Genomic DNA, 23,888 nt, shown 5'->3' with positions numbered 1-23,888 from the left:
GTTTTTCACCACAGTTTGTGAGTAGTGATCACAAGGAAACACATGGACTTTATTGAATATTCAGGATTTATCAAAACATTTCCATTGTGGTTTTGTGTCATTACAAATGGTAGAGCGCACCCAACCCCCTACAAACAAGCACAAGCAGGAAACCTCTGTGCTACCTGACCTCCTTTTGCTCAAGCATAGCATATGCACTGTTAAATTCATGCTTTCTCATGGAATATATGAGGGTTTTGTTATCTTTTAACTGTTGTTGCAAAAGTTTTACACATGTACATTTCACACTATGTCTCTTAGATAGAAAACATAACAGATGGCACAGACATGTTCAAATAACACCAAATTACAATTCCACAAATAGAGAATGTGATGCTGACCTGTATGCATTACTTGTGAAGTTTCAGTGCAAATTACTGTTACATTATAAATATGTAGATTATTCCGCAGTGATATAAAAATAGACAAATGCTTGGCTTTCATGACAAGAACATTTCTGAAAGCGAGATAAAAAGACAGATTTAAAATACATAGATTTAACGGAACATGAAAATTAATGTTTGCAATTTGAAATGTGCTTCCAATAAAAAATAAAATAAAGGCCACAAGAAGTCCCACTGAAAAAAACATGCATCTTTTTCAAGGTTAGCTCATTATTGTACAGAAGAAAAAAAACAAAAAACATTAAAACCTGAGTTTTATTTTTCACTTGAGAATTTCACATCTTGTTTTAAAAAATAAGGAATCCAACACGTAAAAACGTATTAATTGCAACTGAAATCTGGTTCACAGAACATTAAAAACAAGGCTCGGGTGAGAAGCCAGACTGTCTTTCAACCTCAGCAGATCCGAGCATGTATGAAACTCAAACAAGGGTTTTTAAGTAGAATCTACACATTTAAACTGATTAAATATTCATAATATAGTCTGTGGTTCAAGTCAAATACCCCCATCTTAAAAGCTATCTACAATATCTCCACTATTTAATAAAATACAGATCAAGTAATCTAGTCAGAGGAAAATAAAAAAAACGGATAGTTTGGCTTGGCAAAAATACAAAATGACTATATTCAAAACTAGCTGCCTGTGTTGAAATAAAGGTTCCAATAACACATAATGGCAATAATAATGATTAAAAATAACTTAAAATGTATTAGTTTTATGGAATTCTTTGTTAGTTTGTACTATTGTCACATGTTCCACCTCACCCTGTCGGAGTTTTTACTACTATAATAATTACACCAGTTGCTTTCAAAAAACTTTTACTCTTACAGATTTATTCTGTTTTGGCATTTTGTTTCAAATTATCAACAAATTTTTTATATAAAAAAGATAATAGTATATACAAATGCGGGCAACTGATGACGAAAGAAACTTTCCAAAACAACTCTGCCTTATGTAAAAAAAAGTAATTGTCATTCTTGTTTATTCATCAGTAAACTGTGGGTTAACACATTTTTATGGAAGCAGAGTTTGACCTTATTAGCTACAGCCAGACCTACTTGCTTTCTCACCGTTATGTAGGACCTGTCTGAGAACATGAAGTAGGCTAACAGATGCCGTAAAGTTGTACATCATACCCCAGTGTAAAGAAGTTTAAGAACAGATGAGAAAGTCAACTATCAATCTGGAAATGGTTAAAATGTAATTTCTAAGGCTGTGAGACTCCAGTGACACCACAGTAGGAGCAACTAGATCCACAAATGGAGAAAACATGGATCAGTGGTAAACCTTCCAAAGAGCAGCTGGCCTAGCAAAAACACTCCAAGAGTGCTTTGATGACTCCTCCAAGAGGTCACACAACAACATCTAAAGAAATGCCAGCCTTATTTTCCTCAGCTAATGTCTGTGTTCATGGGCCATTTTGGTTTGGATAACTTTTTCATATAATAATAAATCTTCACTTGAAAACTTCACTATTTGTATTTACTCTGGTTATCATTGTCTTGCATGAGCTGAAACGTTTATGTGTGATAAAAGCGCATTAGGAGAAGAAATCCTTAAGGGGCAAATACATTTTCACAGACCTCTATATAGCTGCAAACCAACCTGAGAACTATTTTAACCATTCAGCTTGGATCGTCGAACTTAATGAGTGGGCACAGACATTCCACTTCTCCTATGTCAGTCAGTCAATTTTTAAGAGGAAAAACCAGTGGCTTTTCAAATGAAAAAAAATCTTTATTTGTATAATCAGTGTGTAACAAATTTACATCCCCTCCTCCACAAACATCATCAGTGCAGTCTGTTAAAGAGGCAGCTGGGAGGGAGGGAAGCTGATGAGCAGATACCTAAATCATTTGTTAATATTTTCCATGATGCGTCATATAAAACGTCCAGCTTTTTTCTTTTAAGACTACAAACAATAATCATTTGTTTCCATCACTGGAAATTTCACCTCTTTATCTCCATTCCTCCTTCCTTCCTTCTCTGCATCAACTGAGAGATCAAACTTTGCATTGATATACAATATTTCTAATAAAAACAAATAAACTTGTCATGTATGTCTTCTGGACACCAGGTTTCAAACCATCTAGGTCCCATATAATATATAAACAAATTTTTCCTATGGCTTTCATGTAAGAATTATTCATTTGGCTCCCAAACACCAGGTAGGAAATCTTGTGATGATCCGCAGAAATACAGTGAAGGACTTCTAACAAAGTGTTCTTAAATGGATTAAAATTGTTGCCATAAATTGTTAAAACTAGCATCATAGCACAGTGAGGTCCAAACGAGCCAAAATTACAGTTAAATGTACTGTAGGACCTTTTTTTAAATTAACAACAAAATATTTTAATGTGAACTATTTTCTTTTCATCTGCTCAGAAATATGTTAAACATGTAATATTTCAGTAACAAAGTTAAAGAAGAACAACTTATTTTAAGTTCTAAAATGGGGTTAGATGTTTGCCATGATAAAAGAAAGGTGCGCAGTTTCCTAACTTTTTGGGTTCAAGGTTTCATTTTTATTTTGTTGGTCTAGAAAATGTTTTTAGTCTTTTTCGAGCAACTAAAACAAGAACTTTCTTCAGAAATCCTTACTTTATTCACCTTGGTTTATTGAATAGTTGTGCCAAAAGTCTGTTTTTGAGCAAAAAGCTTCTGGATGTTTGTGACCCTAAATACCATGATAAGGCAAAAAGCCTAATACTTTGTGTTGTATCCAACATTTCCTATTTAAGAATAGATAAATTTGTCCTTCAAATTCCAAGCCTAAACAAAATCGTAAAAATGCCCACCTGCAACATCATTTGCTTCGCTAGAGGGACAACTTTGTACCATTCTTGAACTGCTGTCATGGGGGCCACACAAAATTAATCCAAGGGCTCTGAATGGCCCCCAGCCCACACTTTAGAAACCCCTGTAATAGAGGATTGAAATGCCAAGACCTGTCAAAGAGATTCCCAAGGCATGGACTGCAGGTGGGAGTCAGCGCTTCATTACCCGATACAACTGAGGTCCCCCTTTGGTTGCAGATGTTCATGCACAAGGAGCCCCGACCAAGTAATGAGTGCAGATACTGTATATGGACACAGTTCCCCATTGGCAAAAACTCCTGTTCTGAAAATCCTTTTTGAATTAGTTCTAATTGATATTGAAATATTCTGAGAAACATGAATTTCTGTTTTCATTAGCTGTAAGCATAATCATCAAAATTAGCAGGAATATATTCTTGAGATCTATCACTCTGTGTTTGATGAATCAACAACATACCTGAGATTCTTCAGAAATAAATTATTGAAATAAATTATGTTGTTGATGCTTTTTTTTTATTCATTGAGAGTAACCAGTATACCACAGCTAGTGATTTCAGGCTCTTGAGCTGCTGTTTGTAGCTTAGAAGCTGAAAAGCTTGAGATGCATCAATCTATGATGTCCTGAGCTGATAGTAATTTTTGGGTGCCCACAGCAGCCGCTGCACACATATGTCAGTTCTATAACCGATGCTAGTGTCCCAGCAATACTCTGGAGAAAGAACCCTGCTAGGCTTGTGAAGCCAAAAGTACCTGTTTAAATGACTCTCATCGTGCCACAAGGCCTCTACGTTGTGCTTCTTATCCTCCATGATGCTCTTGTAGCAGGCCTCTGTCAGGGCCTTCACGCTTTTCCAGGAGCCTCCGAAGACAGCAGCGTGGTAGTAAAAATCCCCAGTTTTCATGAACGCCTTGGATTTTGGGTTGCGATCGTAAGTGAACAGCATCTCTGGGAGGTGATAGTAGTGGGCGTGAAGCAGAGCTACAGTATCTCCCAGAGCTTCAGGGCCAAATCTTCCAGTGAACACCTGATCAACATCAAAGCAGAAGACGTGCGTGGAGTGGAGTCGGATGTCTGACTCTATAAGGTCTGATATTGCCTTCATCCTCATCATAGAGATGTCCTGCCACCGTGTGTGTCTTTCCACTTTCATTACTGTCAGGCGCCGATCCGGGGCGAGCTTGATGTTTGGCACTTTCTCAGGAGTGTCCGTAAACACGTAGTATGACACGGGCAAACTGACCATGAAGTGGTTCTCTGATGAATTCAGGAAAGCCTCGAGGTAGGCATCCAGGTACCTTTAGAAGGGTTAGAGATTAGAATGCTGTCAGTATTTATTTTCCTGTATGAATCTAGCAAACAATGGTGGCAGGGAAACAGAGAGGTGTCCTAACATTCATGTGGAAACCAACCTGCCAATGGCAAACACAGTTAAGGCGACAGAAGAGCCTTCGTCTCTGTGTATCTGGTCATAATGACGGGGGTTAAACATTCCTTCCCAGATGATAGGAGCGTTCCAGGATGTGCAGGTCTGTACGTCACTTCGAGACCTGAAACCATGGAAGACCTTTTTGATTACTCGTATTTTAGGTTATACAAAGAAGTTTAGTACATGTTGTACATTTAATTTAAACTCCTTCAGTTACATTTCTCCTTACTTTATATATCATCTCTCTCTTTATCAGCCCGTTGCTCTGCACTATGTTTCCACAGAAGCACAGAGTCAGGCAAAAATAGACATGATATTACTCTTATCAGGAAATCAGACATTACATTGTGATGATTTTTTTGTTATAAGATTTTCCACAACTTTTGAATAAGTCCTGAATTTTTTTCCCCTATATCAAACAATATCACCTAAAGGTCTGGTGCAGATAAAATCAAACATTGAGGGATATTAAGTTTCCTTTGTTCTGTATCTAATTTGTGCAGTTTTCAACACTGTCAGGTCAGATTTTTTTCAATTACAATTCCCCCAAATATTCAATTTGATACTGTTTTCTGCACCTATGGTCTGCAGCATATGTTTTACATTGACCTTTTGATCTTTTGGAAATTGGATGAAAGAGCAAGAAAAATATGATGTCTCGTACACAAAACATGTTCCAATAAACTGTTTTTTCTAAACTTCCAACATCATGGATGTTTGGGTCATGTCGAAACATCCCACAGCACATGCATTATAGCAATTACAAGCATTCACTAAACCACTTCCTCAATTCTGACCTACTTTAAGCCACACACAACCACCTAAAACTGCACATGTATCCACTAGTATTTTGAACTCAGTTGCTGAACATGAGTGAATCTCTTTGTGGTAGGAAACTATAGGGTGCAGGTTAACAAATCACTTCAGAGATAAATGCATGCATGCAGAGCGTGAGATTTTGTTGTCTTACCAAAGATTGAGGCCTGCATCTGCGCTGTTACCAGGAGTCAGCATTTCTACACTTTCCAAAGAACACTTGTCCATCGGCAGGAGTCCTATTAAAAGCCTGACATGAAAAAAAATAAAGTCGTATAAATATTGGCTTTACTGTTTTAAATGGCTATTGGTAATTTTGGAGTAATACTACCGTTCTTATAATACTTATAGTGTTCCTGTTTCTCTTTATTACAATACCCTATTATTATTATATCAGACATTTTTGGCACCTAACTACTTCTACATACAGCTATTCAAGTATCAAAATATTCAGCTCATTCAGGACATAACAGCTATGTCTTGCGTTTTTTTACTTCAAAGGGTTTTCTCACTCACTGTTGACATTTTTATGATACTAGATATTGCTTTAAATGAGAGATGCTTGTTTGAGATGATGCATCCCATTTGATTTGATGGAGAAGGAGATCAACAATTTTCAACTGCCTCTTAACTGTCACAGTGGAGCTGCAGGGTTGAAGCCAGGGAATAGAGAATGTCTCTCTCTGTCTGTCTTCTCTGTCTCTGTCTCTCCTTCCTCTGTATGTGTATATATGTATGAATGTGCATATGTATGTGTGTATATGTATGATGTACATGTTTGCATTGATGTATGTGTGAATAAAAAAGTGGCAACATTTATTTCCATCGTCCTCTCTTACTGTAAATAAAGTAGAGCTATGAAAATCTCCATGATCGGGGACAAGGGACAGCTGTCAACCACGATTCAAACCATGAACGGTTTTCGTACAGCACCCATTTGTTCTGACCCCTTTTGGAACTCTAAGGTATGCAGAGTCAGTGGGATACATTCCAGTGTAGCTGTTTACACAGTGAACACACACGCAGACTCACGCACTTGCTGCCAGTGGAGGAGCCCATCGCTATTGCAACAGAACACTGCCTCAGCTGTGGTAGGAGAAGGCCGAAGCTGGGCCCTTCCAGGTCAAAGTGACAGATACTGTACTGAATAACACATTCATAAGGTTTTAGGCCACAATGCAGCAAAAGGAGGATTCACATTGATCCTAAATTCCTAAAGAGGTCAAACCAGCAGTGGAAATGAGGATTTATGACTCATTCTTTCAATCTAAGTGTACCAGGTGCCATTTAAAATCAGAACCATGGTTATATACTTGTAAGATATAAAAAATATAAGGTGTTTCTAGTGGGTCTGCAAGAAAACACCACAGTTTCAGTTAGTAATGTAATGTAATGTATGCATGTTTCCTTCACATGTTTCGAACACATCTTTTTTTTTTTATCCAAACAACCAGTAACTGCCTTGCTCTTCTTCATGTGCTGTACTCGGCACACTTTGCACAAAAAGTGACTATCTTATACACTGTGTCCTACATTACAAGTAGTACTTTCAAAATAAAGTTTAGAGATATTCTAAAAAAATTAAGTTACTAAGACTTACACAGAACAATACAGAGAAAGTAAGATCTATATAACTAATTGAACTAAAGCAGTCCTTAAAAGACAATTATGCTGGATTTACAAAAAAACAAAAACCTAGACGTACAAAATAAAAGCTTTCATGTCACACAACAGATCATTGCAGCACTGGGCTTTACACTACTGCTGGAACACACCCATTGTTGGAAATGGGACTAGTTTTGCCTTTAGAAAAAAAGGCTTACTGAAACTTTCAAGATAAAAGCTTACATTTTCCATAGTTACTATCTACATTTAAAGCTGATAAAATAATTATTGGGAATTTATCACAAGAAGCACGTTCTGTTGAACTAATGGAACTAATCCAGACCTGAAAGGACTACTATACTGGGCCAAACAAAGCCAATCATACTCTACAAAATAAAAGCCTTCATATTTCACACATATCATTGCAGCAATGGTCAGCACAATACTGCTGGGACTCAATGATGAAATGGGTCTACCTTATCCTTTCAAAATAAAGCTCACTGATATTTTCAAAATATAAGCCTCAACATTCTTTAGTTACTATTTGCATTTTAAGCCTATAATGGAATATAATGCATAGTTCTTACACTTAGCTCGCAATCTTACACTTTGTGTAAGATTACACAAAGTGTTCAGAAAATGTTGTCTAAATGTTGCTGATTATTTCCTAAGTTGGTTCCAAGACTAACTTAACTTAATTTCCAGATTCTTCAAGATAATCCTCGGTTCTCAAACATAAACATTGCATGGTAATGTTGCATCACTCTTTCGGTCATGATTTTCAATCATCTTTTTAATCAACTTGTTTATATTGTTCATAGCCCATTAGTCTTCCCTATTCTTTAATTCTGCTTAGTAGTTTAGTTGGATTGTTTTAGCATAGTAAAGAGTTTGTTGATTGAAATGTTTGACTTTGAGTTGACAAATTTTTTTTAATAAATTCTTGTATTTTAAGAAATTGTGTGAATTCATTTCATGTGTGTGCAGAGTTTTGCTGTTCAGTAATGTCAGAGCTAGTCTCACCCTTTTGATTTTGTTCTAATACCATCGCCTTACTGTCTGGTATTCACAGGACAACCCTTAACAGACTGAAATATTATTTGATAAAATATTAAAGTATTAATATTAAATATTAAATGATATATTCAGATTCATAGCCACAATACATTTCAACAACTGTTTGAGCAACAAGAAGTTTTTGGTAACCTAAGCCTATTAAGCTGTTTTTACATGCCAGTCTTTCTCTTTAAGCAGATCATGAATTCTGCCAATTCATTGCATTTCAGCAAATTTTCTGCACTGTACTTCTCTCTCAGGTTTCACCTGAAGAACTCAGACTGCAGCATTCATGTAGCATTTCTCAGGAAATGCAACAAGTCTAATAGGGTATACATTTCATCTATTTTAAACTCTAAAAGGGTTTATCAAATTACAAACTGTTAGTTGGTGTGTGCATAGACAGAAAATGGTGGGAGTTCTTAGTTTTAATGCATTGAATGGCTAGGGGAAAAACGATCTTAAAATTAATCCATTCTCAGCCGCTTGACTGTTGCATTTCTTGTCTTTGTGATGCAATACAATGTATATGAAAAGTGCAAAATGATGGCAAGAAAACCTATCTTCACCTTCCATAGAATAATGTCATCATGACTGTATTATCATTAGACTCCATTTAAATGCAATTTCTGACATATTAGTAAGGTGTCTTCTGACTATTTTAAGTGCAGACCTATTATTAGTACAAACCTATTATTACTTACCGCACAGATGGAGCTGTGAAGAACACGATGCACAATGCAATTGCAAAGTAAAGCAGAACTTTAAAAATGCTCTTTGTTCTCTGAATGCTCCTGCAGTGAGAAAAATAGTTCTAAATATTAACACCAAAAGTTAACAAGATAAAACAGGAAACACAAGAAATGTACAGTGGATATAGTAGCCTATAAGCCTGTGCTGAAATGCCAGGTTTTTGTGATGTCAAAAAATGAGACACTAAAAAATCACTCAGAAACTTTTTTCGCCTTTTTATGTGACAGCTCCAGTAAAATCTATATTTTTAAGAGAAAATGCAAGAAATAAAAGAGCTGCAAGAACCGGATTGCTTAAATGTGCACACTTTTAGACTAAGACATTGTGGAAAAATCTTTTGATTCAACTTTAGGATTCAGTCTTCTTTAGTAGGAGTCTATCAGCATGCCACATGTTATTTTAGGCACTAGTGGCCTTTTCTCATATTTTTGAAAGCTAGCTGACTGGAAATGACCCCCGCGTCGAGGACAAAGGGGTTCGTACATGGGTCACGCACTTTACACCTGCGCCACCGTCGTGCCCCCTCCATGCCACATAATGATTTGACAGCATTTTCACACTGCCTTGAAAAACGTCTACAAATGTATCGGACTGATGACATTTCTTGCCTACATTCTACTGGACTCGACAGCTTTTCTGTTTGATTTTGTTGTATTGTCTGGCTAGGCATTTCCAAAACTTCAGCTCCTTTCTATTGAAGTCATTCATTTGCTTATTTTGATGTGCTCTGACTCACTGTGATCCTGAAAAATAAAATCCCTCTTCAGCTCCAGCTTTCTATCAGACACCTGAAGATTTAGGGTCAGAAAGGATCAATATTAATAGCCAGTCATGATTTCATCCACCTCAACAAAAACTCTGGTTTGCTCTGAAGAAAAATAGCCCCATGCTAAAGCACCCACTGGGGTTATAGCATTCTAAAAGGTTCAAGGTGTTAAGTCAGGGTGTCAAGGTTCAGACCATGACACATTCTCCCACACGATTCAGTGAGATTTAATCCACATCTGGATTTTTTTTTTTTTTTTTTTTTGAGGAATAAGAAGATGCTTCAACCTTTCTCCTTAGTGAAGAGAATAGAGGAGACTGTTGTTACATGTAAAACACAACAAATACCAACCAGATATCCCTCCATCATCTTCAGTGTTGCTGTTGGCCTCTTGGCAGCCTTCATGAACACTTTCCATCTTGACTTTTTTATCAGTGATGAATAAACCTCTAGCTTTAATGTCTCAGTTGATCTCCTGCTATTGATAACTGTCTTTTATTGACAACATTTTGGTACTCTCCTCCTCTCTGTCACATTTGTACAATAGAATCCTGTCATGATTTGAGGGTGTTTGGGTTTTTGTTTGGGTTCTAGTTATTCTTATTTCTAGTTTATGTTTTGGACATGGTTTTGTTTATTTTCCTTGCTGTGCTTTAGTATCTTATTGTTTTCTAGTTCATGTTCTGTACGTTATGTTTTGCTGATTAGTTTGTATCCTTGAATTTCTGTTTTGCTCCAGCCACGCTTTGTTCTCTCCTGTGTTGGACCACTTGTTTGCTGAATATTGGACCATTTGCACATTGCTGGACGCTACCAGGCCTTCCAGCGTTTTCGGCCATTTTGTATCCCAGGACAGTCCGTTACTACAAATCCCAGCGGCCACGGCGGCTGATAGGATTTCATTTCTTCTCCTCGTTGGCCAACGAAAAAGAAAAATTCATGAAAGAGGTTTCTGGAATTAGAAGGCCAGAAATTTCACTTTGCCGATCCAAGATGTGAGTTTAACACGTAACAGAAGAAAAACCTCACAGAGGTTTCAAGGAGACGGATTGCCACCTTGTTTTGTTCCAGTCGATTGCTGATGGTCAGATCATATTTTTCTCTTTCGCCAAGCAGGCCAAAGGACAGAGATTGACCGCTTTCTTGGAGTTTAACTGCGGACGCGCAGCAACCCCCCCTCCCTCACTCGCCGCCCCAGACGGAAAACTTCAACAAGTAAAACCCATCCTTTATTTTATTTTTATTTCTTTATTAGGAATAGTGTGGTGGATGCTTCTACCACCACCACAAAGTGTTAGTATTGTTTCATTGATTTACATTTATTAGTTTCAGATGACACTATACATAAGTTTAAGTTATTTTATTTAGACAGATATTTTCTAATGGGTGCACACTTTAGTTAAGATTTGTCTGAATGGTTTACTTATACTTGTTTTTTTTTCTTTGAGGTTCTGCAAATGCAGACCAGCTGGAGGTGGAAGCCAGGAAGATATCATTATTCCAAAAGACTTAGGGGGGGACTTAACTTCTTAACTTGTTAAAGTGGTTAGTTATTTTGTCACTTTAGTATTCACTTATTTGTGTTAAGTTAAAGATTAATTTGTGTCATTTATGTTAGTTAATTAGTTTGTATGTATTTTTCTCATTTGTTCTTATGTTGTGCCTTCCCCATTTGAGTCTAGGTTATTCCACCCCTATTTAAGTAGTCTTTGTTTTTTGGTCTGGAGGTCAGTTTTGTTTGAGTTTTGTTGCTGTTCAGTTGACCTCAGCTGAGTTGGGCCCAAACTCATGTCATTTATTATCTGAATTATTTTTATATTGAAGTTGACCTTTTGTTAACTATTTTTGACAGTATTAAATTGAAGTTTTTCCTATTTTTGAACACCTTTTGTCCTTGCTTAAGTCTGGTCCACCACAAATAGCGTGGGCCAGGTAGAGTAGGGTTTAGTGTGATTAGATTTGCCACTTATTGTCTGATGTGCTCTGAATTGTATATGCATGCCATTGTTTTGAAACTTGCTGTTGGACTCTGAAGCCGCCGCGCTTCTCACGTTGTGTTTTTACCGTGCGAACACCTGCGTGTAGATGCGCTATGAAACTGGACTGCTATAATAACCTTATGGTGAAACTCACCATTTTCTTTGTCTCCAACTTTGTATTATCCTTTGTCCTCTGGGTTTACAACCTTGCTTGGGGGAAGTTTGTAAACTTCACTGTAACTGATAGGTGCTGGAACTAAGTCAAAAGATGTACGGTTGTACGGTGTACACACTTATCCAACTATGTTATTGCAGCTTTTCTTATTTTTTATTTATTTCTCCCTTTAACACATTTATTTGTTTTCTGGTGAATTACACAGAAAGGTGGAAATAATGGTGCAAAAAGCTCTGAAATGAGTTGTCAAATACATTTTTGACTCACAAAAAATGCATTTTAACAGATGTCAGAGACTTTTTATACCCACAGTAACACAGGAAGACATTTACCCACATTGTTTTTGGTTGCTTGTTGTCTTCACTAAAGGAAAACGATTGTGGGCTGAAAGACAACTGAAAAAGAGGAAACGGCTTTATGTGAGCTGTAATTAAGTTAACATTTTTACTTGTAATAAAACAAATGAACATCCTAAATACTAAAATACTATATTTATTTAAATTCCAATGGTAAAAGTATTCAATAAGCATTTAATGCTTTTATTAAAGACCCTTAAACCATCTGCAGCAGCTGTTTCTTAATAAAATGAAAAAAGATGAAACCCCAGTCAAAAAACTGTTATGGTGTTTTCAGGTTGTACCAAGAAAAAGCACAATGGAAGAAATCATAGGTGCAGCAGGTGTGCAAAACGTATATTTGCATCTATATATATAGTTTGGTTGGTTTCAGCTCCGTACTTTGTAAACTTAAAAAGGCAAGAATGGCAACTCGATTCAAAGAAAGACAAAACAGGCAAATATTTTTCAAAGTTCTGAGAAAACCTCTGTGAAAAAATGGAGGAGCTGTGCAGCAACAGAAAATCATAAGGACCTGCTGTGGCAGCTTATTTTCTTCTGGTTCTTTTCAGAACAGCCCACCGTTGGAATACAACACAGTCAATCAAAGCAGATCTATTCAATCATGCATTAACGCTCCAGAAACCGTGTGCAAATAATACACTGCTCAAAAAAATAAATGGAACACTTAAACAACACTCGTGGTAGCATGAGACGGACTCTACAACCCACACAAGTGGCTCAGGTAGTGCAGCTCATCCAGGATGGCACATCAATGCGAGCTGTGACAAGAAGGTTTGCTGTGTCTGTCAGCGTAGTGTCCAGAGCCTGGAGGCGCTACCAGGAGACAGGCCAGTACACCAGGAGACGTGGAGGAGGCCGTAGGAGGGCAACAACCCAGCAGCAGGACTGCTACATCCACCTTTGTGCAAGGAGGAACAGGAGGAGCACTGCCAGAGCCCTGCAAAATGACCTCCAGCAGGCCACAAATGTGCATGTGTCTGCACAAACGGTTAGAAACCGACTCCATGAGGATGGTATGAGGGCCTGACGTCCACAAATGGGGATTGTGGTCACAGACCAACACTGTGCAGGACGCTTGGCATTTGCCAGAGAACACCAGGATTGGCAAATTCACCACTGGCGCCCTGTGGTCTTCACAAATGAAAGCAGGTTCACACTGAGCACATGTGACAGATGTGACAGAGTCTGGAGACACCGTGGAGAGCGATCTGCTGCCTGCAACATCCTTCAGCATGACCGGTTTGGCAGTGGGTCAGTAATGGTGTGGGGTGGCATTTCTTTGGAGGGCCACACAGCCCTCCATGTGCTCGTCAGAGGTAGCCTGACTGCCATTAGGTACCGAGATGAGATCCTCAGACCCCTTGTGAGACCATATGCGGTTGGCCCTGGGTTCCTCCTAATGCAGGACAATCATGTGGAGTGTTTCAGCAGTTCCTGCAAGATGAAGACATTGAAGCTATGGACTGGCCCGCCCGTTCCCCAGACCTGAATCCGATTGAGCACATCTGGGACATCATGTCTCGCTCCATCCACCAACGTCACGTTGCACCACAGATTGTCCAGGAGTTGGCGGATGCTTTAGTCCAGGTCAGGGAGGAGATCCCTCCCAGGTGTTGTAGGGAGGTCATACAGGCACGTGGAGGCCACACACAATACTGAGCCTCATTTTGACTTGTTTTAAGGACATTTCATCAAAGTTGGATTAGCCTGTAGTGTGTTTTTCCCACTTTAATTTTGTGTGTGACGCCAAATCCAGGCCTCCATTGGTTAATAAATTTGATTTCCATTGACGATTTATGTGTGATTTTGTTGTCAGCACATTCAACTTTGTACAGAACAAAGTATTCAATGAGAATATTTCATTCACTCAGATCTAGGATGTGTTATTTGAGTGTTCCCTTTATTTTTTGAGCAGCGTATATCACATATAATGTGATACAAGCAGGTCTTTTTTGGTTTCTCTTTATTTTATAAATGGCATATGCAAGTGCAGATACTGAATTTACATAATTTATGCACGGCTACACAAAGAGGCAGAAAAAAGAAAAGGAAGCCTGCAATAACAAGAAGTTGTTGTTTTATCTATAAATTAGTGTCTTGCAAAAGTATAGATACCGCTTTAACTTTTTTAAAAGTTTGACCTTTGCAGTTGTAACATAACACAGATTGTTGGTGGTAGACCAACAAAAGGTGTTGTATAACTGTGAAGTAAAATGAAAAAGATACAAGCTTTAAAACATTTACTCATAAAAGCCTAAAAAGAGTGGTTTGCATTTATATTGAACTTTGTCAATACTTTGCAGCAATGCTCCAATTACATTTGCGAGTCTTTTAAGGTATATCAACCAGCTTTGCACATCTAGAGACTAAAATCTTTCCCCATTTGGAAAGTAGTTCAAGCTCAGTCAGACTGGATGGAGAGCCTCTGTGAACATCAGTTTTCAACTCTGGCCACAGTTTCTTAATTGGATTTAGGCCTGAATTTCATGTCACACAGCATGATGTTGTCTTTACCATGTTTCACCATAGGGAAACATGGTAAAGGGTGATGTGTTTTGTTAGTTTTCTGTCATACATTTTAAATACATAAGCATGAGACGATTTCAAATTTCTATTTGTAAAAAATGCTTTAAACCAAATACTTTTACACGTATAAACTGCTTTGTGATGATTTACCTCCATAATAAAATCCCAATAAATAACATTTAAGTTTAAAAGCATTTTAAATGAGGAAAAACTAAAGAGGTATGAATACTTTTGCTAGACACTGTGCATACGTTATATTTATTTTTGACAAGTTTTGAGGTGAAACTGAACGACTCTTGTAAACAACCCACACAGAAGATCGTTAAAACAGCTCTGCTATGTCTATTTACTATATGGACTGAATTCCTGATTGACAATGATAAATTTTACATTTCACACACATTTGGAAATTTGAAATAAAATACGTCTTTAGCCTACCTGGAGGAGATTTTCATCCACTCGTCAAAAAAACACTTTAAAGGGCTCGGTGCACCTTTCAGAGTGTGGAGTCGCCCTGCAGGTTCACCGTAAGGTTTCTCTTAGAAAAGGGAGTGGCCTTTACGCAAGAAATCAGCACCAAAAAAGCATGAAGGCGCATTGATTCCCACTGCTACTACTACTACTACTACTAATAATAATAATAATAATAGTAATAATATGTTGCTTGTGCGCACATTTAAACTCAAAGCTGGACTAATTATTTGTACACCTGAGGCAGAAGATATAGACGTCCTAAAGTTTGTGCACAAAACAAACAAAAGGGTGTGCGCACATTATTCTCCCTGCAGCAACGAGTCTGTGGAGAGTTTGTTTTCTGTTTATGTTCTATAACAGACTCTGTGGAGAGTTTAGAACATAAACAGAGCCTAGCAGCAGTAGCGAAATTAGAAAAAAACAAAAAAAAAATAAACCAGATCAGTTTTTACGTCATTTACTTTGTTTTTCCGAGGGAAAGCTACAAAAAATACAAAAGTACAAATTGAAATAAATAAAATAATTTGAGCCTGATGCACTTTTTGTGGACTGTGTTTAAACGTTATTTGCTATTAGGAAAACATATTGTTTATGGGTGCTTCTGCTGTATTTTGAGGCTTGTGTAATACTAGTCCTGCATTTGTCAGTTTAACTTTTTTCCCCACGTTTCTATTGGTGCAAAGGTGCTTGAGGAATGGAGTTAGATGGGCAGATTTCTGCACCATGAGTTAAGTGTGTGTCCCGTTTAGGCAAGTCCACAATGTATTCTGTTAATGGCGATAAAAACACGTATTGTATAAGTACGTGCTTAAATAGCTGTTTAAACAGGCTCAAAGGTTAATCAAAAATTAAATTGTTGGGTGCGTTTGTTTGCGCACCTCCCCGCTAATAATAGTTTTAGATTTTTTTTATTGCTTCATAATAAAACCAACCCACTCATTGTGTATTACGCAAAATAAAAATAATTTGAGGAGATTAGCAAGACTCTTAAGAATGACGATGAATCCCACAACTGTTTGGCTTGTATCCTGAGGACTTTGCATGTTCTTCCTGTGCAAACGTGAGTTCTGTCCGGGTACTCCTGCTTTCTCCCACAGTCTAAAAACATACAGTCTGGTTAACTGGACTCTGAGAGGTGGGAATACTTTTTCAAGGTACTTTATTCATTGAATAGAGAGATGGACTCACAGAGAACAGCATTCAAAGCAGAAAGAGATTATTGTTTAAGTTTTAATAAACTACAAATCATTTATTCATGTATATAGCCCTTAAAGACAGTCAACCAGACACCCAAAATGCTTTACAGGGAAAATCATTAAAAAACAGTTAAATAAAACATAAAAACAAATTCTGAGCAAGAAATTTGGAATAAAATGTCACAGAGCTACTGGGTATTAAAAGCCTTCCTGAATAAAAATTTCTTAAGTTTGGATTTAAAAAGGCCCAATTGTTGGAGGAAGCTGTAGTACCCTTTGAGAACCCATGCATGCACGTCGAGAACATGCAGAATCTATGCAGAAAGACCCAGAAATGAAAACCAAGACTTTCTTGCTGCAAGACAACAGTGCTAACGACAGCGCCACTGTGCAGCCCTACTGAAAAACTGGTTAGTTGAATTAAAATGCCAAAATTCCTGTCATAAACCTCACCAGATTTGTTACAGTCCCACTAAATTCACTGATGTCAACTGTAGCATTCTCACCAAACAAAATGTATTTGGTCTTCTTTTAAAAAAAACAAAAAAACAAAAAAAATAAGAAATCGTGGTTCAACCACTGTTTTACTGCAGAGTCACCATCAGGGAAGGAGTGCTAAATGCATCTGGTGGCTATTCACCAGGTCCCCACTTCCTCTGTTTGTTTATAATCAAGACAAATGAACCCTAACCTTTCTGACCACACACACACACACACACACACACACACACACCTGAATGTTTGTTGAACTATGTGTGACCAAGCACGTATAAATAAAGAGGGAGGAGTGTTAATGCTTTGTAGTTTTGCACTGCAGAGTGTGACCTACCCTTGCCGCAAGTATAACTGACACTATGTCGTTCCTTACATCTGAGTTGACTAAATAATACCTATCAATGTACATAATAAGCGTTATTACCACATAACCATGCCACCCCTTCTATCCAGTATGTGCCATTTTGCATGAAGGTTGTAATCTGAAATGTTGTTTTACAATTTGTACTTGTACCCAAGCTTATTTTCTTCTGGTTCTTTTCAGAACAGCCCACCGTTGGAATACAACACAGTCAATCAAAGCCGATCTATTCAATCATGCATTAATGCTCCAGAAACCGTGTGCAAATAATACACTGCTCAAAAAAATAAATGGAACACTTAAACAACACTCGTGGTAGCATGAGACGGACTCTACAACCCACACAAGTGGCTCAGGTAGTGCAGCTCATCCAGGATGGCACATCAATGCGAGCTGTGGCAAGAAGGTTTGCTGTGTCTGTCAGTATAGTGTCCAGAGCCTGGAAGCGCTACCAGGAGACAGGCCAGTACACCAGGAGACGTGGAGGAGGCCGTAAGAGGGCAACAACCCAGCAGCAGGACTGCTACATCCACCTTTCTGCAAGGAGGAACAGGAGGAGCGCTGCGAGAGCCCTGCAAAATGACCTCGAGCAGGCCACAAATGTGCATGTGTCTGCACAAACGGTTAGAAACCGACTCCATGAGGATGGTATGAGGGCCTGACGTCCACAAACGGGGATTGTGGTCACAGACCAACACTGTGCAGGACGCTTGGCATTTGCCAGAGAACACCAGGATTGGCAAATTCGTCACTGGCGCCCTGTGGTCTTCACAGATGAAAGCAGGTTCACACTGAGCACCCCTTCTATCCAGTATGTGCCATTTTGCATGAAGGTTGTAATCTGAAATGTTGTTTTACAATTTGTACTTGTACCCAAGTAGGTAGAGTTGTTCCCTTTTTTTTTCGTTGTAACACTGGGCCTGCTGCCTTATGTCCTTTAAATAAGCATTGAAAGGGGAGACTTTCTCTCCTTCTGTAATATTGAATGCTTTCCAGAAATCGGGACAGGTATAATTATGAGGGTTGCACGTATAATTTAAACTCTGGTTTGCTGCTGGAAACTGACCTGGTAAAATAAATTGATCGCGACGTGCATATCCTAGTGCTCCAAAGGAGGAGGCGCAATTTGCTTGTGAATCATTCATAGCTTTGACATATATGGTGGGGCCTTGGGAATGCACGGGCATTATGGAACACACATAACAATCAGTTTTATTTAGAGTTTTAGCTGTATCGAACACATAACGGTACCAGTAGTTTTGCAGAAATGGGTGTGTGTCATGTCCTTCCGTCAGTGGTCTGAGATGGGTCCCGTCTGATGTCCATCTCTTCTGGTTTGGTATCACCTCCTGTGGATCCTGCTTTAGACAGAGAAAGAGTCCTGCTACCAGAATTAAGCTCAGGCTTATCAGTCCTGTCCACATGTTACAGAGAGCCATTTTATAATTGGGCGCAGATCAGCTGTTTTCTTCACCGGTTTGAGACGCTGGGCCCTATGGGTCCTCAAACTCCTTTGAACCCGGACTTCCTTCTGCTACCCCGTCGGTTGATCTGGCTCCTGTAACGGCAAAACTGGCTTACAGTGGCTTTTATGGATCCAGGAAGGCCTCTCTGCTATTTTCAGAGCTGTGGGTGTTGTCAGGAGTACTTGAAACGGCCCTTTCCACCGAGGAGTGCTTCAATCTTTCCTGTGGGGTGTCTTAATCAGGACCAGGTCTCCAGGCCTCAGGTCGTTCTGTGGGATAGGAGCAGAGGTTATCGGCAGACCACTGGACATTTGTGTTTCTTTTGTCTGCAACATGTTATTCATCCACTCAGCTAATGAAGTTTCCTGTTGTGCTTTCTCTATTTCATTCATGTCAGAGGGCAGAGAAAACGGTCTGCCATGTACTATTTCTTTGAGAATACAAATTTACATCAGTGACTTGGTGTCACGTGATCTCAGGCTCAGAATATAGTGGGTGGAGTTATTCAATGATGTACAGTAGGTGGCAAATGGAGTAAGACCAGTTTGATTTGGAGTTATTCTCATCCATAATTTAACCAGGGATAGGCTTTTGGGCCATGGCCTCCCTGTTTCTTCCATTGTTTTTCTTAATCTTTAACTGAAACCCTAATGCTTTAGAACTTAGTTCTATTACACTATTTACAAAATGAGTCCCATTATCTGACCTTATAATCTGTGGGATACCATATGTGGGGAAGAAATGTGTCACTAGGTTCATCTATTGCAACTAGGCAATATTTCTTCCCCCGTGTTTGCAACAAATTAGTGTAGCATTAATGCTTTACCAGATGTGACATATTCCCCCCTTGACACGTGGGTCTTCCCAATGTGTCACTGTAGCCACTGTGTTGTATAAAGTTTTTGGGAGGATTGGTTTATCTTCTATCTGATAGATGTCATCTTTTTTCTGTGCTCCTCTCTTTAGCCAGGCCTTTATTTCTGTCTTGGGTGCTGACTGTTGGGCGTCTTTCAGCACGTCTGTGTCTATAAATAGCAGATCTGACATTTTCTCTTTAATAGGTTGAAATGAGTTAGTTCTGTCCCCGATGATGTTTTAAAACCTCTATTTTGCCAAATCTTAGCATGGTGATGTACTGATCCGAAAACGTATTGGCTGTCTGTGTATATAGTAAGTATTTGTCCCTCATGTAATTCGCATGCTCTTACTACAGCATACAGGTCCTTCTCAAAATATTAGCATATTGTGATAAAGTTCATTATTTTCCATAATGTCATGATGAAAATTTAACATTCATATATTTTAGATTCTTTGCACACTAACTGAAATATTTCAGGTCTTTTATTGTCTTAATACGGATGATTTTGGCATACAGCTCATGAAAACCCAAAATTCCTATCTCACAAAATTAGCATATCATTAAAAGAGTCTCTAAACGAGCTATGAACCTAATCATCTGAATCAACGAGTTAACTCTAAACACCTGCAAAAGATTCCTGAGGCCTTTAAAACTCCCAGCCTGGTTCATCACTCAAAACCCCAATCATGGGTAAGACTGCCAACCTGACTGCTGTCCAGAAGGCCACTATTGACACCCTCAAGCAAGAGGGTAAGACACAGAAAGACATTTCTGAACGAATAGGCTGTTCCCAGAGTGCTGTATCAAGGCACCTCAGTGGGAAGTCTGTGGGAAGGAAAAAGTGTGGCAGAAAACGCTGCACAACGAGAAGAGGTGACCGGACCCTGAGGAAGATTGTGGAGAAGGGCCGATTCCAGACCTTGGGGGACCTGCGGAAGCAGTGGACTGAGTCTGGAGTAGAAACATCCAGAGCCACCGTGCACAGGCGTGTGCAGGAAATGGGCTACAGGTGCCGCATTCCCCAGGTCAAGCCACTTTTGAACCAGAAACAGCGGCAGAAGCGCCTGACCTGGGCTACAGAGAAGCAGCACTGGACTGTTGCTCAGTGGTCCAAAGTACTTTTTTCGGATGAAAGCAAATTCTGCATGTCATTCGGAAATCAAGGTGCCAGAGTCTGGAGGAAGACTGGGGAGAAGAAAATGCCAAAATGCCAGAAGTCCAGTGTCAAGTACCCACAGTCAGTGATGATCTGGGGTGCCGTGTCAGCTGCTGGTGTTGGTCCACTGTGTTTTATCAAGGGCAGGGTCAATGCAGCTAGCTATCAGGAGATTTTGGAGCACTTCATGCTTCCATCTGCTGAAAAGCTTTATGGAGATGAAGATTTCATTTTTCAGCACCTGGCACCTGCTCACAGTGCCAAAACCACTGGTAAATGGTTTACTGACCATGGTATCACTGTGCTCAATTGGCCTGCCAACTCTCCTGACCTGAACCCCATAGAGAATCTGTGGGATATTGTGAAGAGAACGTTGAGAGACTCAAGACCCAACACTCTGGATGAGCTAAAGGCCGCTATCGAAGCATCCTGGGCCTCCATAAGACCTCAGCAGTGCCACAGGCTGATTGCCTCCATGCCACGCTGCATTGAAGCAGTCATTTCTGCCAAAGGATTCCCGACCAAGTATTGAGTGCATAACTGTACATGATTATTTGAAGGTTGACGTTTTTTGTATTAAAAACACTTTTCTTTTATTGGTCGGATGAAATATGCTAATTTTGTGAGATAGGAATTTTGGGTTTTCATGAGCTGTATGCCAAAATCATCCGTATTAAGACAATAAAAGACCTGAAATATTTCAGTTAGTGTGCAATGAATCTAAAATATATGAATGTTAAATTTTCATCATGACATTATAGAAAATAATGAACTTTATCACAATATGCTAATATTTTGAGAAGGACCTGTATAATTCTGCTGTTTGGGCTGAGCATGTATTTGGTAGAGATTCAGCTTCTATTGTCCTATCGATGGTTGTTATTGCATAACCAACTCTATTCTTTCCATATTCATCTTTAGATGCTGAGCCATCTACAAACACCGTTTGTGAGTTTGATAATGGTGTTTGGGAAATATCTTGTCTAGGTTTTGTATCTTCTTCTACCTTTGTTTTACAGGAATGTGGTTTTCCATCTTCTGCAGTAGGTATTAGATTACTTGGTTTTAAGGGGCACATCTTTTTAGAGTTATGTTTGGCTGTGATAATAATAGCGATGTCAGTGTGGTACGTCTTGCATGTAGCGTCAGGTGCTTCTCTTAATATTCCTGACTTCAACATATCTTGTATTACTGACTTAATACCTTCTTCAGCTTCTGGCTTTAAGGGGTATTGGTGGACTAATAGCCTTTTTTCAGATATCAGTTTTAACCTTGTATGGTGGGAAATCCTTTTATAAGCCCTACATCAGTTGATGATTGGGACCACAGTTCAGGTGTTGCTCTCTTTGCTCTCAGCTAAGCCTGTATTTGTCCCTCTGCCTCATCTAAATGTGTCCTTGGATGGACTTTGACTGTCCACCCTAGAGTGAGCTTCCAGATTTCTGTATTAGGATCCACTTTCGACAGTGTCAGTGCTGTTCCTGCAGAGGTTTAAAGCCTCTGTTTTTCCAAATTCTTATTATTCTTTTTTATCATATTTTATTTTATTGGGGACTTTATTTTATCTTTTTTTTTTATAAAGTAAGTCCTTATTACATTTAAAAATGAGATCACTATTTTTGGTAGTTGCTATTATTTTAAATGATGCTTGGTTTAGTTCTTATTAAAAATTAAAAATTAAAACTCACTCACTGATGAACACAAAAAATGAAGGGCATATTATATCTTATAATCTTAGTTTATCTTACCCAGTTTTATAGATACAACATACAGTTTCAGTCAGCTTTGTATTTAATTCAAGTAACTAAAGCTTGTTTCAATTAACCCAAGTTTTCTCTATTTCAGTCCAGTCCAGTAATTCTGTTAAGGTTAATTTAATCTTGTGTTAAGTTTGAGTCTAATTCAATCATTTTGAACCTGACTGGAAAAAGTCTAAACATCTGTTAAAATCTTTTTGTTTTACCATAGAGAACTGACCTAATATTATTATGGTAATGTTGAGGACTCTAATTTTTACATAACATGAAACAGACATTTATTTCACAAAAACAGAAAGTCAAACACAGACATTTGGCCACATGAAAGTTTAAATAACCTGTTTGTAAAAGAATTGTGAAAAATTGAAGACGGGTCTATGAACTTTCTTATGGTTATCAGTATTTTTAATACAAGTAGAACCTTTGCTATCTTTATATGATTTTTCGGAAAAGATTCTGGAAACCTTATTAAGATATAAATTTGGCAAAGATCATCAGAACATCAGACCTTTATTAATGCTTTTAAAGTCCCTCAAAGATGCATTACAATGAAATCAGTCATTGCCATTCACACACATTCACACACTACTTACTTATTTATCTGTCAGAGTCATTTTATTTGCAAAAATTTGAACATAATTTGACTTCTATTATTCTTAAAATGTACATCGTTTCCTCATAACCCCTTTTATTTCCACTAGGTCTGTTTTGAACGCTTCAATTCTTTTTTTTTATTCACCAAGAATCAATAAGGTGGTCTTAGTGGGGTCCACCTTAAAGGTGTTATCTGTTGGGTGTCATGTTATCATTGTCAGGTCAGTGAGGTTCATAAGTCAGTCAGAACCTTGGTCATTTGGTCTGTGCACATAATGTTTCATAGATCCAGCCTATGATTAGTCAGCAAAACGTCCACCTATAGGAGAAAAATTTATTGTTAATAAATGAGCTGCATTTCCTAGGAACACTGTCTTCCTCCTGGATGAGCATCACCTGTTGAAAAACTTTCATCATTGTTTGTTTCACATATTCAATCAGATCTTTATATTATACCAGTAGGTGAAGTTGTTAGTATCTCATGTAGACTGACATATACTGTTGCATTTGGAGAGGATCTCAGATTAAATAAACATAGTTAGAGCTTCAATCCAGGTTAATTGTGTGTCTGCAGACTTTAGCCAATTGTTCTGTTTTTTATATACATAAAGAGTAAGATTCAAAACATTTTCAAAAGGCAGATTGTGGCAGAATGTAGACAAAACTGCTTATTGATTGACAAAATAACATTCAAGCACACAATCACCATATTAAAAGGCTCTACTTCTAGAGAATCACTAAACTTCTGGGGTCCGGTTTTGGCCCGCGGACCTTGAGTTTGACACATGCAGGGCAGAGTTACAATCTT

At 38.4% G+C, this 23,888-nt stretch overlaps 1 protein-coding gene across 1 annotated transcript; it reads right to left on the bottom strand.

Moving 5' to 3' along the window:
- Positions 1–28: 28 nt before the first annotated feature.
- Positions 29–15,318, bottom strand: LOC124857033 (alpha-1,3-galactosyltransferase 2-like). Its single transcript, XM_047348083.1, has 6 exons — positions 15,161–15,318; positions 12,174–12,232; positions 8,869–8,958; positions 5,658–5,753; positions 4,671–4,808; positions 29–4,556 (listed from the first exon to the last, which is right to left on the bottom strand). Coding segments are annotated over exons 2-6 (1,011 nt in total). The 5' UTR covers positions 12,176–12,232; positions 15,161–15,318; the 3' UTR covers positions 29–3,871.
- Between the last annotated feature and the right edge of the window lie 8,570 nt (positions 15,319–23,888).

This window comes from Girardinichthys multiradiatus, chromosome 20 (assembly GCF_021462225.1).
Source record: "Girardinichthys multiradiatus isolate DD_20200921_A chromosome 20, DD_fGirMul_XY1, whole genome shotgun sequence".
Lineage (NCBI taxonomy): Eukaryota > Metazoa > Chordata > Actinopteri > Cyprinodontiformes > Goodeidae > Girardinichthys > Girardinichthys multiradiatus.
The sequence above is the reverse complement of the archived record's forward strand: the minus strand, read 5'-3'. Positions and strand labels throughout refer to the sequence as shown.

Bases quoted from the DNA above. Each gene is read 5' to 3' on its own strand.
- LOC124857033 (XM_047348083.1), bottom strand. The intron at 4,809-5,657 runs GTAAGACAACAA...CCATGGTTTCAG, and splicing joins GATGCAGGCCTCAATCTTTG to GTCTCGAAGTGACGTACAGA. The intron at 4,557-4,670 runs GTTGGTTTCCAC...ACCCTTCTAAAG, and splicing joins ACTGTGTTTGCCATTGGCAG to GTACCTGGATGCCTACCTCG.